The following is an 18,240-nucleotide window of genomic DNA, read 5'->3' on the forward strand; positions in this document are numbered from 1 at the left end:
AAAGAGTAAAGCAAGCACTGCTGAATAAAGTATGATTTGATCTTTGACGAAACGTTTTTTTCATTGGAATGCAGTTGGAGGTCAACCAATCACAGAGCTTGAGGCAAAGCGGAACAATAGCTGAGGATTCTGGGTAGTGTAGTGTCTTCTACCATCCACACACTCCGAAAACATATTTGTTTCTCCGAATCGAAAGGGGAAAATACAAAAGCATTGTACACAATTTAAACCAATCAATGTTGTGTAATTAACAAGGATAATCTTGTGTTTTTGAGTTGATGAGTAGTGCAGATATCACTGTAAATAAAATCAATGGACAGTAAGGAGAATACTTACTTCCGGGTGTCAAATGCTCTGTTATCCAATGGGAATGGACGCTCAGCTCTTTGGGTCCGTAATACAATAAAGGGTACTTAATCAAATAGGAATATAATTATCTTTTAAATAACGTTAACTAAAGGGAACAATCTCTTTGACACAGCTGAAGCTCTGGCCTTCCTTAAAAACGAACTAATTTAATAAAAATCACAGTTGTATTACTTACAATACATTGTTTTTTGAGAACAAACATTGGTGAATAATGCACCATAATACATTCTGACGAAAAATAAAAATTATTATGAATACAAATAAAATAAAAGAAGCCTCCTGTGAGTTACTACAAGCTATACAGTAGATTTTAAAAACGTTTTATAGAATAAAAGCTCACTGCTGGACGTTGTAGAAATGCGTGTGTGCACCACGACAAAGGAGCCTCATTCACTTTACATTGGCGTTGTTTGCGTGGTGCAGACACGTAAATGTAACAAAGTTCGTGACTCCACCACACAATGCAGTGTTAAGGAGTCGTGGTGGAGTCACGCATTCTGGTGAGATCAGGTTGGTCTATGCCCTAAACAAGCTGCAATTAAAATATAAGTTATACGTTAAACCTATCACTTTGGTCACTGACTGAGATCAATGCAACATATACTTAAAACAACGGTATGAATAAGCGTTATTTTTTGTTTGTTATTCTACAAAAGTGTGCCCTTTAGGTGCCGTAACTGTTAACCTGTTAACCTGTTAAGCCCTGAGCCTGTTTTTCAGGTCTCAGGCTAAAAAATGACATTCCCAGAACAAATGACCATATCTTCCCTTCTAAAAGGGTTAAATTAATAATCTTTGTTCTCAAAGTAATGATAAACCTGTGAGTTGGATGTAGAAAAGTCAGAATCAATATAGATGTTTTTTATTTTAAAGAAAATTCAGATTTTACATAGTAAAAAACTGTAAATTATAGTGTCCGTCCAAAAATTCTTTTTTACTTATAGTGAAAACTACCCTTGGATGATGGTAAGGTAGACTACAAGCTTTAGGAATCCAAAGTACAACATATAATAAGTACCCTGTATCAAGATTGATGCAAAACAAGTGACATTTGACCTTTTTAGAGAGATTTAGCAAAAAGAAACCACTTCTGGGGTCATTTGGGTGGATTTTCTATATCTCTGGCCTCCCTTGCTCGATTTTGATGGTTGACACCTCTTTCTGACCGTTAGAGCCAATAGAATCGAAGGGGGAGTCCCCCACACACACTCATTGTGAAAAGAAAAGGTGGGGGCTTCGCGCATGCAGTTTTGCATTAGAGTGAAGCTACATTCTAGCTCTGACACCTAGAAACGGAATAGCATGGATTATCCGTTGTATTGGTCATGGATTATCCTTTATTAAGGGACACAGACACATTGGATTAACCTATGGATTAACTTCAGCAGCGTTTTTATCGTTTTAATGCCATTGAAGACCACTTTGGAGAGACTACAGAGACTAATTCGTATAATTCAGTGATAATGAGGGTACCCATCGATTCTGTGTCACCTCACGATGTGAAACGATGTCATGGATGTAGAGAAGAGATAAATAATAAGGTTTTGTGAGTGATTTTCGGTGCAGTAAGGTGTTAGCATTTTTCGCTCGTTGCTAATTCAGAGGCTCAGTGTTAGCATTGTGGGTTTTCTTTTGAAAAAAAAATAAAAACGATCAGTTAGATGAGTTTCTTCCCGTTACATGGATATAAAACATTCATAGTTTATTAAATGAACATGCCCTCAGACACTGTTTCCTGCAAGATGTTGCGGCAGTGCCCCGGTACCGGGGTCTCTCGGGCTTAACAGGTTAAGGCACAAATCTACTTAGAAAAGTACCATAATTTTTACGTCACGACTATAGAAACCTTTAATATTGTACAGAAACGCAGTATAACAGGGCGTTGCATTCCAGAAAGGTATCTAATGTAGCGAGAATGAATACCATTTATAAAGCTAGAAACGGGGGGTTACGTATTGTAACCCTAGTTCTATAAGCACAGGCGGAGCCTTCTACTGGACTCTATGGGTACTACTCTCATCAATGATACGCGAGCGTTCACACACTGAAGTTGTATAAACGTAGCCGGCCAATCAGGGCGAGCCTACCTAAATGCGCGCGCATATAAGGCAGCTACACCTCCTGACTGTCATCCTACACCCTCTTCAGCGAGCAGCATAGGAAAGAAAGGACCCCTAGGTAGAGGGCTCCGCCTGTGCTTATAGAACTAGGGTTACAATACGTAACCCCCCTGTTCTATCTCACACAGGCTCCGCCCTCTACTGGACTCTATGGGTACAGTGGGTGGAGTCCCGATGGATAAACGCCCTGTCGCCCTACAACATCGACCCACCACACTGCCCCTGACCGGCCTTTGGTTAACAGCCACCGCACCCCAACTTCCTATCATCTGGTTGTGACCGTGGAGAAGTCGGGGCCGCAGCTTACTTGGCTGGGTAGAGCCTAATTGGTCTGAATAAGCCCATAGCTCCACCCTGCAGGTGCCAGCGCAAGTGACTAGACACTGCGCACTATGTTTCCCAGGTCCCTAAGGAGCATGGGGAGAACGTAAGTGCACCATGTCCCCCACACTCACACACGCTTACCTCGTGTAGAGTGTGCATTCCAGCCCTGTATGGGGCTTACTGCGCACCACGTTTCCCAGGTCCCTAAGGAGCATGGGACAACGTAAGTGCATTATGTCCTTACCAGCACATGTTTGCCCTGTAGTAAGGGTTTGAAGTGCTGTAGGACCAGTACTACTGCCCGTAGCTCTAGAAGATTGATGTACCGAGTTTCTGTCAGAGGCCAGCCACCACCTATAGCTCTCTCTAGGCAGGTGTCCCCCCCCATCCTGTCATGGATGCATCTGTGAACACCGTGACGTAGGAGGTCACCCGCCCCAGTGGAGTTCCCCTCCGCAGATGTTTTGGGGACCCCCAGTATCGGGGGATGGTCACCAGATGTCGTTTGTGCCTCTTGGGATCTAAACGAAGGCCGGCAAACCTCCTCTGCAGGTGACGCATATGCAGTAACCCCAGCGGTACCACTAGGTGAGCAGCCGCCATGAGACCCAGAGTCTGCATGATGGTCAAAGCTGTCACCGTTGCCCCCCGTCGCAGTCTGCAAACTGCCTGAAGCAGGGATGCCTGTCTGCTCTCTGACAGGGTGGCCCGTAGTCTGCCTGCATCGAGCAAAATCCCCAGATACTCCACCTGCTGGTGAGGTATGGGACTGCTCTTCTTCCAATTGACCGCAAATCCCAACTTGGTTAGGGGTAGGATCAATTGGGCGGTTTGGAACATTGCCCATTCCCTGGACCTGGCCATGACTATGAGGTTGTTGAGATCAAATAAAACCCTCATGCCATGGTCTCGAAGCGGCTGGAGCGCTGTGGTCACACATTTGCTGAACGTGCGTGGGGATAGGGAATAGCCAAACGGTAATCTGTTGTGCTCGTAGGCTATCCCCTGGAAGGCAAAACGCAAATATTTTCTGTGCGGTGGAGCAATTTTGACATGAAAGTAAGCGTCCCTCAGGTCGATGGTTTGTGAACCAATCGCCCGGCTGCACCAGTTCCAGCAATTGTTTTATGGTTAACATTATGGAACTTTTTGCAGACAATAGGGGCGTTCACACCAAGTACTTTTCCCACAGTAGTTCATGAGAACTTTAGTTCATGAGAGCTCTTTAGTTCTGATGAACTAAAGCAGATCGCGTTCACACCAAAATGAGTTCCTGGGGGTGGATTAGGCAAATGAGCCGCTGACGTCACTTCTTCTTCTTCTGCTTTGGGTTTACTGGCAGGCCGCAAACAACTTCACGGCGAGTACAGTGGGTGGCGGTATGCACCTTAAAGTTGCAATTCGCCAAAAAACCGAGAGAAGAAGAAGAAAAAAAACTTCCACTTCCGCTGTATGCTTCTGTTTACCTTCCGACCTCAGACACGGTATGGAGTTGACGTTTTGGTGGTCGTGTTATACAGCTTCGTAACCAAGTTATTTAAGCCAATAACTCAGCCACAAATACAAATACAGATCGACCATTCAAATGCAATAGAAATGCTGAGTCGGAGGCGAAGGCGGTTAAGAAGCCTTAATAAAAGGATTGGACCACGAAAAGCACACGCTATGGACATGTTTCGCCAGGACAGCTGAGCATGATGACCGTTATCACGCCCAAAGAACAGCAATGGTACGTTCATTAAATCACATTAATACTATCTAATGTAGGATTTATGGAGTTATGTAGGGCTAATTTGTGTCTTTGTATGTGTTTCCAGATATGCGGCCTGGTGGGAGAAGGTGGTGCAAACGTACACCAGTGGATCAAAGATTTCCGAATGTCCAAGGGCTCGTTTCAACTCCTCTGTATTCGCCTGGAAGCAACGTTGGGGAGACGCAACCTAAAAAAATCGCCGCGGGGCAAGACACGTGCACAGCCCTTGAGGCATCTGAACAGCATGGAAATTGTAAATTGACAATAAAGCTGATCTTTTGTACAGTGCATTTGGTTCTCTCTTTTATTTACCACAGTCAACAGACACAATTACAATAGTGCAGACGCACCTTAGTGCAAAGATTACATGTCAGTATCAAAACAGTACTCATACTGTATATTTGTATATTAATATGAGTATATTATTATGTTAAATGTGTGTTAAAGACAATGGGATGAGGTTGAAAGCTCTTTAAAAAGCTTTTGTATATCATCTTTACTGTGATAAATACATACATGTTAAGCATACACACCTGAAGAACTACGTTACACACACACAGGTTAGTCTGTGTACCGCTGCACTGCTGCTGGTTTAAACAAAGACAGTCATGATGCTAGTGCCGTGCATGTAGATTCTCTTTTATTTATCAGCAGCAGATCAATAAGTGTCAGTAGTATCAAAACAATATAATAACAGTGGCAATATATATATATATATATATATATAATAACAATAGGTAGGCTCAGCAGCAGACACACCTTAGTGCAAAGTTAGGTGTCAGTATTAATAACAGTGGCATATATATATATAATCACAATAATACAAAATTAACTCTCCCAGGTGTAGGCAATTTGGGGTGAAGTGTCTTGCCCAGGGACACAACGACATCCTGACTGCAGTGGGGTTTGAACCTGTGCTCCCCTGATCCGAACACCAACGCACCAGACCACTGCACCACACGCCTCCCAACAAGTCATTGTACAGTTTATCAACGACGACAAGTTTTTCTTAATTTTTGTATTGAAGGCCTGTTGGATTTAATCAGCTCGCTTAGCACTGCCAGAAGCCCAGCCTGAAAGGTATTTTGTTGCTCCACCTCGATTCCTGGGCCTTGTGTGAATGCAGCAGCCGTTCGTCGTGCATCTCCTTGGCACGCAGGTCCTCATTCTCCTTGCTGACCATGGCACGGCGGTCCATCGTCATGATGGTGTCAAGGAAGCTGTCATCGCGTGCCCACTTTCCTAAGGTGAAATATGCAAGATACAAGATCAGTTTAATCGCAACAACGAGACAACATTGTCCAACATTGGACATGGTGCAGGCAGGAACAGTGTACAAAATGCAGGTGTAAAGTATAAGATAGGATCAAATAATATCAAATAAAAAATAAATATCAAAGTGCCCTTATTTATTGTTTTGTGCTTAATGTATGCTTGAACTTTGTTTTATAGGGATTCGTGGACATCAGTTAGATGTGTAACCTTCTTTCAAGGCCAGAGTAGTTACAGTGTAAGTGGATTGACATCTAACATAACATGGCTGAGTACAATTATAACAATCAATAAAAAAAAGGAAAAATAAATAGAATTTCAATTACATTTCTACTTAAATGTGCAAAAATATTAGAACATCAGTCTTTGTGGCATGCAGGTAATGAACTGTTTAAGCTTGTACCATTAACATGTAGAATGAATGTTGCAAATGACTTGAAATTATAGCAACTAGGTAGCATTATGTCCAGCTAGCATGCTAATTGCTAACGTTATATTATCGTTTTATCCCGGAGGGGAAAACTAGTTTCTAATCCTGAGAGAAACACCTCGCCTGAAACACACGAGTAGTGCCATGAGTTAGTGAAGCAAATTACAGAACATTGCACACTTATTCACAAGTCAAAACGTGTTCATAGCGGGGACGGCTGAGAATAGCTAGCTAGCTAGATGTTGTTAGCCAGCTTGGACCTATTATAGCAAGTTCTAGCATGGCTAGCTCGATCTACTGAGCAAATAAAAGTACATCTAAGACCAGTATTGTGCAGATTAAAACAGTGCAGTGCATGTATTTTATTTTACCTTCGTAGCCGTCCCGACATTACTTTGCCAGGTCTGCTAACTTTGCTGATCGAGCCACGGAAACTGCATTCAGTAGAAGCTTCTGAATGCGTCCTCCGAGTAAATCGCCAGAAGCGCAGACACATCCTCATCACTCCACCGCTCCAATTGATTTATTTAGTGTTGCTATAATAACTGCTTTCACAAAAGGAATGTCTTTGGGTGCGCTGCCCGAAGCGAGCAAATACAATGGCCGCTTACAACAAAAAATTCAGAGTCAAACGGGCGTGGTTTGCATTCCGCACAGCCAATCAGACGTACAAACTACTTTCTCCCACGACAGTCCCTGCTCTCTAGCAGGGACTGAAAAGCGGGTCGGACGAACTAAATTGAGCTACTTTAGTTCCTGGGGCTTTTTGGTGTGAACGCAAATATATCGTAGTTCTGATGAACTATTGTGGGAAAAGTACACCAAAGTACTCCGGTGTGAACGCACCTAATGTGCTGATTCAGGATGCGAAGATCCAGAATGGGTCTGAATTCTCCTGTCTTCTTGGAAACCAGGAAGTACATAGAGTAAAGCCCCTTTTCTCTGTCCTGAGAGTGCACAACAGACACAGCCTGTTTTTGCAACAGGGCCTGAATCTCTGTTGAAAGGAAACCTATCTCCTCCTGGGATGATAGATTTGCCTCTCTTATGCCCCTGAATGGAGGAGGGACGCTGAAAAACTGGAGTGAGTAACCCAGTTTCAGTGTCCTGTCCATCCACTCTGTCAGTACACAGCTGAGCTTCCATTCCCCATAAAACTGTGTTAGGGGACATGCAAGCAGCTGTGGAGCCGCAGCTAAGAAGCTGTGGTACTCTCTGGTGGCCGGCACGCTCTCGCGGGGCCGCGCGCTCCGTCATAATGCCGTCTTCACACAGACGGTGAAATGCATTAATCAGAGCTATCACACTAGGCGAGGTGTGTTTTCTGACAACACGCCGGCCATAATGTTCCTGCACCCGCATAGCGCTTTGACAGCACTTCCTGCGGTTTATCACACTCACATGCGCGCGCCCACTAGCTGCCTCCTTTACTGGAGTTTACAACTGGGGCGGCGAGTGGGGAATCGTGTCTCATAATGGGTGCCCAGTTAACATCGTATGAAACGGATCTTGCCGATTTCAACTAGACATTATGGGGAAATGTGGAATTGTGGAGAGAGATGACTCTTACTCTGGGATAAATGCAATCGTTTTTATTGAATGCATTTTTCACACACACATCAATCTAGAACTAGGGTTACAATACGTAACCCACCGTTCTTGCAACAGGGCCTGAATTTCTGTTGAAAAGAAACCTATCTCCTCCTGGGATGATAGATTTGCCTCTCTTACACCCCTGAATGGAGTTCGCTGCAGAACTGGAGTGAGTAACCCAGTCGCAGCATCCTGTCCAGCCATTCTGTCAGTACACAGCTGAGCTTCCATTCCCCATAAAACTGTGTTTTAGGGGACACGCAAAGAGCTGTGGAGCCGCAGCTAAGAAGCTGTGGTACTCTCTGGTGGCCCTCTCCTTCGCCAAACCTTCCATGAAAGGAAGATTGGCTTATGGGGAACCGACATGAAAAAGGCCGATTTTCTGTGGAGGTCCTTGAACGCACCGCGGCCACTCTCTCGGGGCCTTCGTATTAACGCTGTGTTTCACATTAACGGTGAACTGCATTAATCGGAGCTATTATGTCACGCGGCAGCGGGGCAGAGGTTCTCCGCCCAGCCTGCTGCCTGTGGGAGCAGATGGGCTGCCAGGCTCTCATCAAGGGGGGGCACGCCGGGACATGCTGTGTCCGTGCGGCCCTGCACCCTGAGGATCCCCACCATACCAGCCACTGGAGCCTTCGCCTTCAGTGGCTGTCGCCACGACGCCTCCACACACTGCCAGATCTGGCAACGGGGGTGAAACGAAGGCTGGCTGCGCCGAGCGGACCAGGCCGTAGAACCCCTGGCGGAGGCGGCTCACCGGTTTCGGCGGCAGTGGTGGGGGGAGTGGTAGCACTACACACTCCGCCGCCATGGTCATCACCAGGGGGAAGTCCTGGCGGACAGACCTGGGCGGTGGACTTCCATGGACGCCGGACCCAGAAGTGCCCGCCAACGAGAAGTCCTCGCCATCCTCCTCCATCTGCCCCGCTGGAATGGCGAACGTGAATGGCGAACGTGAGGGCCTAAGATATTCTACAAAATTATATTTAAAAACATTAAAAAAAATAATATTCTTTTTAATATATATTTTTTAAATATTTTTTTAGTTATATTTTTCATTAGTTTTACCAAAATAACTTGATTTAATTGTATTTAAAATAACATTCCCAAAGAAATAAATCCTTCAAATCTGCCTATTCAGTTTCTGTTGGAATGTGAATGGTTAAATTAAAGAAGCTCATCTCTGCGAGTTACTGTGAATACAGGAGCTGATTGGTGGTCCAGCTATGAATTCACAGAGGGCCATCTATAGTAACTCAACGAGAGAGTAATGTCAAATGACAGTACAATTGACCAATCATATCTGCCCTCTAAATGAGTGGGTTTTATTATCGCGGACTTTATGACAAGTTCCGCCCGCTGTGAAGCTTTTCTCCGTGACGTTGTTTCCATAGCAACAACAACTTCCTGTCAACAGAAACAACAAACTCGCCTTAAAAATAAAAGCATGTCCATACAAAAATAGGAAGCCAAGCCAAATTACACTTAAAGGTAGGGTAGGTAAGAATGGAGAAACCAGCTCGAGTGCGCTAGAATTTGAAAGTACGCAGCCGAAAAAAATCTTCCCCTTCCTTCAGACTTCCTTACAGAGCCCCTCCTCCAACACACACGAACGCGCACATGACTAATGAGGGCACGAGATAAGTTTGTGCACGAGATGGAAGGCTGACAGGCAGGTAGGCCATCCAGTTATTTGAGCCGGGCCGGCTAAAATAATTGGTCGTGCTTTTTAAAGCGCCACGGCTTCCACAGATGACATTTTTTTATGTATTTATTGTCAAAGCATTTAATGTATTCATTGCTATCGGGATGTTAAGAGCATTCCATGGAATATAACAAAAAGTGTTTCTGAAGTGAATTACCTACCCCACCTTTAAGACATATAAACAACTGCAACGAAAGTAACAAACACAATGCAATATCCTTTTCAATTTCAAAGAACACAAATTGGGTTATTTACAGGTGTTGTTTTGTGTGGTAAAGGGTTGCTGTCATTGATGCGTTTTGCACCCCGGGCCGTTGTTTTGTTATTCCGCTGAAGTATACGTTGTGACGTAATAACTCTTTTATTTTATTTTTTTTGAGGGAAGGTGGGGGTCAGAGGGCCTAGGTATAAAAGTCACGGCTCGCCACTGGTTAATTAAAATATTATATTAAAAGGTTAGTCAGTGATTCTGATAGTGTATAGGCCTTGCTGGCGCTGACGGCCCAACACTGCCACACAATACTTAACTAAGGTACTAAACAGTCAGACTCCTGGCTGAAAGTCAGGTTTTTTTTTTATCATGTCCATACCTGCATTTTTCTTGCGATCCTTGTTGCTCTCTATACTACGTAACTTGACTTTTGTATTGACATGTGGGTTACAAATTGATTACGTGAGTTGCAATAAATAAAGTGCCTTTATTTTGTAGGTATATTTCCCTACAGTGAATGAGAAAAGCCTGAACATTTCTTGCCTACTTGTTTTCTACCCCCTAAGGTGGCGGCAGAGTGGACTTCGAAGACTTTGTGGAACTGATGGGTCCTAAAATGCTCGCTGAGACAGCAGACATGATTGGAGTCAAGGAGCTGAGGGATGCCTTCAAAGAGGTCTGCCAGACAATTTGTAACAAAAAGATCACCCCCTTTCACAAACTTTAACTTGTTTCAACTGTAATGCATTTATTTGTATGTGCTTTCAATGTTTCATACTCCTTTTTTTTATTTCCCAGTTTGACTCTGATGGTGATGGTCAGATCAGCCTCGGAGAGCTGAGGGAAGCCATGAAAAAGCTAATGGGGGAGCAGCTGAACCACCGCGAGATAGACGAGATCCTGCGAGATGTTGACCTCAATGGGGACGGAGAGGTGGACTTCGAAGGTATGTGATTTCAGAAAGAAAAATATAAAAGGGAAAAAAATTGTTTTATGTGGTACTCACCACTCAGCTTGTTTTTCAATCAGGCTAATAAGATCAGATTTAGAATCAAGTTTATGGCCAAGTATGTTCACGAATTTGCTTTGGTATTCAGGCTAACTAAATACAGAAATGGAGTATTGAAGAAAGTATGTATTTAAAAGCCATACTCCCTTCCCTTCAACAATAACACCACACCTTTTTTTCCACAGAGTTTGTGCGAATGATGTCTCGCTGACTCTTCACCAAACTATTGCGCTACTGCACCAACATGGACCGGACTGCACACCGTTTAATTCTTCATGATGTACAATAATCTTATTGGTGTTTGTAGTTTTCCGTTAATTCAACATCTCTCAAGTATAAGAGAATGCATTTGATGTGTAACTGTTGTATGAATGTAATAATGTATAATTTATTTAACATGTACTAAGAGATTGTAAAGTGATAATTCAGCAGATGGTTGCTCAAAGCTTCTCTTTAGAAGTGGATTTAAATTTGAATGTATTTGAACTGTGAATACCATACGAGCAACAATTTGGTTTGCAGTACATAAGAGAAGTTACCTGATTTGTCAGTTTACACACAGTATTCAATCAATCAAGTTAAAATTAGAAGAGAAGTTACTTTAGGTGTTCAGTTGGCCTGTTGAGATTTTCGAGGATGTTTTCTTTTTGTAATTTGGGTGAACTGGCCCTTTAAACATGCAGTTTACTATATAACCTGCGTGAATCTTAAGTATTTATTATCACTTATCACAAATGTACTATCTAAGCTCTTCCATTCATAACATTGTGACTGTCATTACTGTTGAATATTGTAGTGTAGAAGGCAAAAGTGACATTGGATTATTTATACACTTTTATTGCACAAACAGCCTCAAAAATACATAGTAAAACTTTTATTCAGGACTTTTGATACGATACAACCTATATCTGCAAATAAATCTTGCAGATGTTGTATATTCAGTGTCAACTATCTTTTTGATACAAATTTGATAACAATAACAGGATTGTTCTTTTTGGTCTACACACCTGTCACAGGTCCTGTTTCTTTGTTCAGGCGAAAATGAATATACAGAATGTCACAAAGTAGTACTTGCTTATTTTCTGCAACTATATACATGTTTAATGTTTGTACAGTGTCAGATATTTTAAGAAATGCATTATACATTTTAATGTATTAACAATGAATAAGAGTGACAATAAATTAGTTTATATTGCTCAGTAATCTTTTATTTTCTCTTTTTTTTTAAATAAAATTAAAACATGCTCCAGGGAAATAACTGCATTTTCCCTTTGCCATCTTTTCCTGCCTCACAAACCTTTCCAGAATCTATCCACATCGCTGATAAATTGCATCAGATCACCTCTTCCCTGGCACTTTTTGAGGTCCCCTATGAGTCTCTTTTTCAAAGCATGTGCCGTCTCACTGTAGTCAACACTGAAAGGTGCCATAGGTGGAGTCCCGTTCCAAACCGGAGGCATGTACCAACTGAAAGTGTCTTGATCAAACTCCATCACATCTGAGCACTTAGTGATTTTGGCCTTCCTCATCCTAGTGTCCTTTCGGATCACTTCATTGAGCTGTTTCACCAACTCTTTACCTCTCTTCTTCCTCTCTACAGCAGGACTTTCTGACATGTTGGTGTGCACAAAATGACAGAGTGGCTTCTTGCCCACATTCTTCAACCTCGTGAAAGCATGAAGCACCATTTCTAAGAGATCTTTCTCTTTTGAGTTGTCAATGGAAACACTGACGATTGTGGCGTCACTAAGTGCTACAGCGAGGCTCGCTACTTCTATGTCACGTTCATGGCTGTGATCATCTTGGACAATCTGATGTGGTTTCAGTCCCTCTGTGTCAATTATCATGATGCAGTCGCACTCCAGTTTCCTCCTGACGTGTTCGTTGACATTGATCAGGTGGATGAACGCCCCTCTGGTGCATGTGCCTTTGCTGACTGCAAACCTGACCCCAAACATGGTGTTTAGCAGAGTCGATTTTCCTGAGTTCTCAGCTCCAATGATTGTGATGACTTTCAGCTTACTTTTGGAATGCATAGACTTGTGAAGCTCCCTTAGCACCTCAGTGATCCATTTCAACGGAATGTTTGCAACATCTCCATCAACGAGCTCAAGAGGGAAACCATCTAGCAGCATCTGAGCACAGAGTTCAGGAAGTTGTTCCAAGGTCTTTCTTTGACTGCTGAATTCTGGCAGGTGATTCACACATTGGAACAGCTGGCCACACTCTCGGAAAAAGTGCTCAAGGCGTAAAGAACAAGCTGATATTTTCTGATCAATCTCTGCAATCTTTTCTGTGTCTTCAGGACATTTTTCCCTTAGCTCTTTATATCTATCTTTCAGATCTGACAGTTCATTTCGGGACAGATTGTCCAAATCCATTTCCAGCCATTTGAGGAAATAGTAGCGTTGCACTTCTGAGGCCACCCCTTGAAAGAATCTAAGCATTGCAGAGCTTATCTCTAATCTTTGCTGGTGAGTTTTAAGATCTTTTTCTGTTATTTTCAAAGACTTGCGGTAGTCCTCAATGTTTTCATTGCCAGCGTTTCGCAGTCTCCAGTACTCCGTTTCGAGCAATGAAAGCTCTTTCCAGATGTGTCCCTGGGAAGGTAGTTGTTTTTCTTTGAACATAGAGGTGTTAGCGATGTGTTGGATGATGTTATCTGCATTCTTCCTAACACCCTGGCATTCATCAATGTCCTCATCAACCAAGATATCACAGCGGCGAGCTGTGTCTGCCAAATTTTCCATTGACACTTTGACTGGGCAGTTTCCAAGCATCTTAGGGATTGATTCCTGGAGGGCCTTTACCAGTTCTGACTCCGTATTTTTCCTCTGGCTCACAGTAGTTGTCTTTAAACTAGGTTTGATTGTCATCGTTTTGAGTGTGAAGCTTTTCCCCTGTATGCTGCTTATCAAAAGCAACCTGGCTTCCACAACCATCCCTTCCAAATGCTTGAAGTAATCCATTTCTGACTCATCACAGAAGATGTACACAGCTGCAGAGGTCTGGCAGAGGAATGAGAACTGCTTGTCGAAGTCCCTGATGTCTCCTCTGAGGTTGGCGACGGCCAGCGGCTCAGTGAATTTGTCTGTGTTCTTTTTCCCACACGGGAGGTACCAGGTCATTTCAACTAGCCCCTCAGAAATCTGCCTGGGTACATCACCACCCTCCATGTTACGATTATAAAATATATCATAACACTCCTTAGTGTTGCTGAGCAGTTTGTTCAGCACCTGAGATTTGGACAGGCTCGTCCTCCCCAGCCTGACGAACGACAGCAGAGGAATATCAGTGAGCACAATTCTTTCTTCACAGCTTAAGTTTCTGAATGCCAGTTTGGAGGGGCTGAAGGTCCGAACTATTTCGCGCATAGCCCACAGCATCATGGTGATTTCTCTTGTGTCATGGTTGGGCATGAGGAGCGGGACCGCGAACTGGCACAGTGCCATTTTCACAACCATGTCTTGTTGAAGAAATCCGTCGGAACAGAGAAACAACGCAGTTATCAGGTCCAACGGATTGATGGTGTTTTGCTTGTCTGTGTCAACATCTTTGGACACACATTTAACACTTCGAGCATTTGCGTTTAACATCATGAGTTTCCTCAAAAAAGCCTCAGGATATGACTTTGGGCTTTCAAGTTTGCTCTCTGATGTATCACTTTGATTGATCTCAAGAACAGTGCTTAGTGTGAGCTTGTCATCATAATAGTCTTCAAGGCCCATCTTTGACAGCACCTTCCTGAAACAGGCCTCTGTGGATCAACATGAAGAGATAGATGAATGAGGATGTCACATTTTGTTCTATATCTATTAGTTAAAGGGGAATTCCATACAAACTTTGACTAAATATTTATTAAGATCAGTTAGTCTCAGAACTTATCCATGGATCGAGCAATTTATTCTAATTCAAAATGTGTTTTATTCTTAAACACCTTTTGTTTATTCTCCCCCACTCTCTCTCATATAATTCTCTTGCACTTATGAAAAGTTAGCATGTTAGTATGAGCAGTGTGATTTTAAAATAAAAAGCAGGGGATATAAGCCCTCACCTGTGAGTATCGTTGTAGAGACAGGCTCACTGCACCTGTCGATCAGCATTGTTGAGACTTCGATGGTGTATTCCGTCCCTGGCTCTAAATTAGAGATTGTCTTGAAGCACTCTTTTGTATGTATCGCTAGTGCCTCTTTTCCCTGACTTTTGAGGGTTATAATGAACTGATGTTTAATTCCCTCCATGTTTTCCCCTTTGGTCCATTTCAAGGTCACGGCGCTGGCCTCTGAATGTGTTTTGGTTAAGAGCCGAGGGGCTGGCACCGCTGTAACAGAGTAGTCATTTGAAAATACATTATTTTTCATGCACACACTCCAGTGTAAAGATATTTAATGGGTTGTCATCTCAAATGTTTACCTGTGAAAACAAAGTTCTCAACCCATTCACTTAAATTACCATCCTTGTCTGTGGCCACACTGAATATATACCGCTGTCCAAGCTCAAGGTCGTTTATTTCAAATTGATGAGCATCTTTGACGACAGAGTAACCTTCCAGCTCTCTTCCGTGGATCCACTCTCCTTTAGTCCACTTTACTATGAAGTTTTTAGGCCCCTTTAGTCCCTTCGGCAGTTCCCAGCTCAGGACCAGAGAGTTTATTTCCACTGAAGAAAACGTTATCTTACCAGGAGGGGGCACCACTGGCAAAGACAAGAGAGTAAAAGGAGTCATTAGTGAACATGTCATGATAGACCTTATACCCAAACATCATGTTGTAAAACTTTTTGTCACAGGAAGACTTTTGTCACATGGCAATGTATTTTTAACCTGTTAAGCCCGAGAGACCCCGGTACCGGGACACTGCCGCAACATCTTGCAGGAAACAGTGTCTGAGGGCATGTTCATTTAATACAACTATGAATGTTTTATATCCATGTAACGGGAAGAAACTCATCTAACATCATTTTTTTTTTGTTTTCATAAGAAAACCCACAATGCTAACACTGAGCCTCTGAATTAGCAACGAGCGAAAAATGCTAACACTTTACTGCACCGAAAATCACTCACAAAACCTTATTATTTATCTTTTCACCATATCACCCACATTACCACTGAATTATACGAAATGGCGACGTTAAAAGCAAAAACGGACATCAAAACAGGTGACGCTAGGTAGCTAAATATGCTAACATTTTTACCTTGGCTCTGTAGTCTCTCCAAAGTGGTCTTCAATGGCATTAAAATGATAAAAACGCTGCTGAAGTTAATCCATAGGTTAATCCAATGTGTCTGTGTCCCTTAATAAAGGATAATCCATGACCAATACAACGGATAATCCATGCTATTCCGTTTCTAGGTGTCAGAGCTAGAATGTAGCTTCACTCTAATGCAAAACTGCATGCGCGAAGCCCCCACCTTTTCTTTTCACAATGAGTGTGTGTGGGGGACTCCCCCTTCGATTCTATTGGCTCTAACGGTCAGAAAGAGGTGTCAACCATCAAAATCGAGCAAGGGAGGCCAGAGATATAGAAAATCCACCCAAATGACCCCAGAAGTGGTTTCTTTTTGCTAAATCTCTCTAAAAAGGTTAAATGTCACTTGTTTTGTTTTGCATCAATCTTGATACAGGGTACTTATTATATGTTGTACTTTGGATTCCTACAGCTTGTAGTCTACCTTACCATCATCCAAGGGTAGTTTTCACTATAAGTAAAAAAGAATTTTTGGACGGACACTATAATTTACAGTTTTTTACTATGTAAAATCTGAATTTTCTTTAAAATAAAAAACATCTATATTGAATCTGACTTTTCTACATCCAACTCACAGGTTTATCATTACTTTGAGAAAAAAGATTATTAATTTAACCCTTTTAGAAGTGAAGATATGGTCATTTGTTCTGGGAATGTCATTTTCGAGCCTGAGACCTGAAAAACAGGCTCAGGGCTTAACAGGTTAAAAACCATGCAATAATGAACAATTAACCTGTTAAGCCCTGAGCCTATTTTTTTATTTTAAAGTAAATTCCGATTGAACATAGTAAAAAAATGTAAATTATAGTTTCCGTTCAAAAAAACCCCATTACTTATAGTGAAAACCACCCTTGAATGATGGGATAGTAGACAAAAACCTTTAGGAATCCAAACTATAACATATAATAAGTACCCTGTATCAAGATTGATACAAAACAAGTGAAATTTGACCTTTTTAGAGAGGTTTAGAAAAGAAAACCCACCTCTGGGTGCATTTGGGTGTATTCGCCGTATCTCTGGAACCCATTGGTCGATTTTGATGATTGACACCTCTTTTGAACCATTAGAGCCAATAAAATCTAGGGGGGGTTCCTAAATCCATCTAAACATTACCATTGAGGAATGAGAGTGATGCACACGCAGTTTTCCCAAAAGCAAAAGCTCCGTTACACTTTAATGAAAAATAAGTTTATTGCCATAAATGTTATGTATGACACATTAAAAGGTTGTTAAATGTTAAGAAGCCCTGAGACACAGTTTTGTGAATATTTCTGTGTTTGCCCCCGTCGGCGGGGGAAATCGGGCTTAACAGGTACCTTTTTTATTGTGTGCTTTTACTCTGAAATGTGTTTGCTTTTTAACTGGTTTTACTTCCTGCTGCATGCTTTTATTTTTGAAATGTTTGGATTGGATTTTAACCCCTTCTGCCATGCTGATTGAGACTGACTGAGACTGGGAGAGACTGAGGGAGGCAGAACACAGCAGAACACAGCAGAACACAGCAGGAAATTGTATTTTAGACAGCTCTGATTTTTGTTTCTTAGTAAAGTTTGTATGTGCTCCTGAATACATGATTTTGTTAAAAACTTAAACTTTAGTAATTGGCTCCTTGATTACCCAGTTTTGCTCTCTACCTGATTTAAAAGAACCCTTGCACTCTCCATAAAGTATACCCCTCCCCCCTCCTTACAATTTCACTCAATGTTTTTTAATGCTTGGCTTCCCCAACTCTGGAAGTTTGCTAATCTATCGCTGCTTTTTAAACATCATCTTCTCAAGCATATTCCTCAGAAAGCTTGTATTCCTGTATCATTTTATTTTCATAATTGTACTTTACTTACTTAAATCTACACTACATTCCAACCTTTACCCATCCAGACACACCTTCAGGAGTAATTTTATGTGAGTGAACCTCTCATGTACTTATAAGGACCCTCTCTACCTACTGAGTCACAGCCGGCCCTTATCACCAGTTTACAGTAAAAGTGAATCATTCACCAGCAATATAATCCACAGGTTATTAGAGTCTGTTTTTTTTACTAAGTGGCTCTGGAGGTATACAAATATGTTGTGAATAATACCAAGATAAACAGCACAACACACATTACAACAAAACATAAAACATTTGATGGTTAATACCTTTGCCCTGCCCCGTCATAAACTCTTTTCTTTGAGACAAAACTTTCGGCCACACCTTGCACGGA

General features: G+C 42.2%; 2 protein-coding genes across 2 annotated transcripts in view; one reads left to right on the forward strand and one right to left on the reverse strand.

The window, feature by feature from the left end:
* Positions 1-11,128, forward strand: part of cabp2a (calcium binding protein 2a) — a 36,415-nt gene extending 25,287 nt beyond the window's left edge. Inside the window, exons 6-8 of the mRNA XM_034130097.1 lie at positions 10,347-10,456; positions 10,579-10,726; positions 10,975-11,128. Of these exons, the coding sequence (XP_033985988.1) occupies positions 10,347-10,456; positions 10,579-10,726; positions 10,975-11,000 (284 nt within the window). The 3' untranslated portion in view covers positions 11,001-11,128. The remainder of the gene's footprint in view (positions 1-10,346; positions 10,457-10,578; positions 10,727-10,974) is intronic.
* Positions 11,129-12,029: 901 nt separating this feature from the next.
* LOC117481775 overlaps positions 12,030-18,240 on the reverse strand; it is a 39,412-nt gene continuing 33,201 nt past the window's right edge. The window contains exons 33-35 of the mRNA XM_034129676.1: positions 15,203-15,484; positions 14,844-15,110; positions 12,030-14,546 (exon numbers count right to left, since the gene is read on the reverse strand). Of these exons, the coding sequence (XP_033985567.1) occupies positions 12,079-14,546; positions 14,844-15,110; positions 15,203-15,484 (3,017 nt within the window). The 3' untranslated portion in view covers positions 12,030-12,078. The remainder of the gene's footprint in view (positions 14,547-14,843; positions 15,111-15,202; positions 15,485-18,240) is intronic.

Source organism: Trematomus bernacchii, unplaced genomic scaffold (assembly GCF_902827165.1).
Source record: "Trematomus bernacchii unplaced genomic scaffold, fTreBer1.1, whole genome shotgun sequence".
Lineage (NCBI taxonomy): Eukaryota > Metazoa > Chordata > Actinopteri > Perciformes > Nototheniidae > Trematomus > Trematomus bernacchii.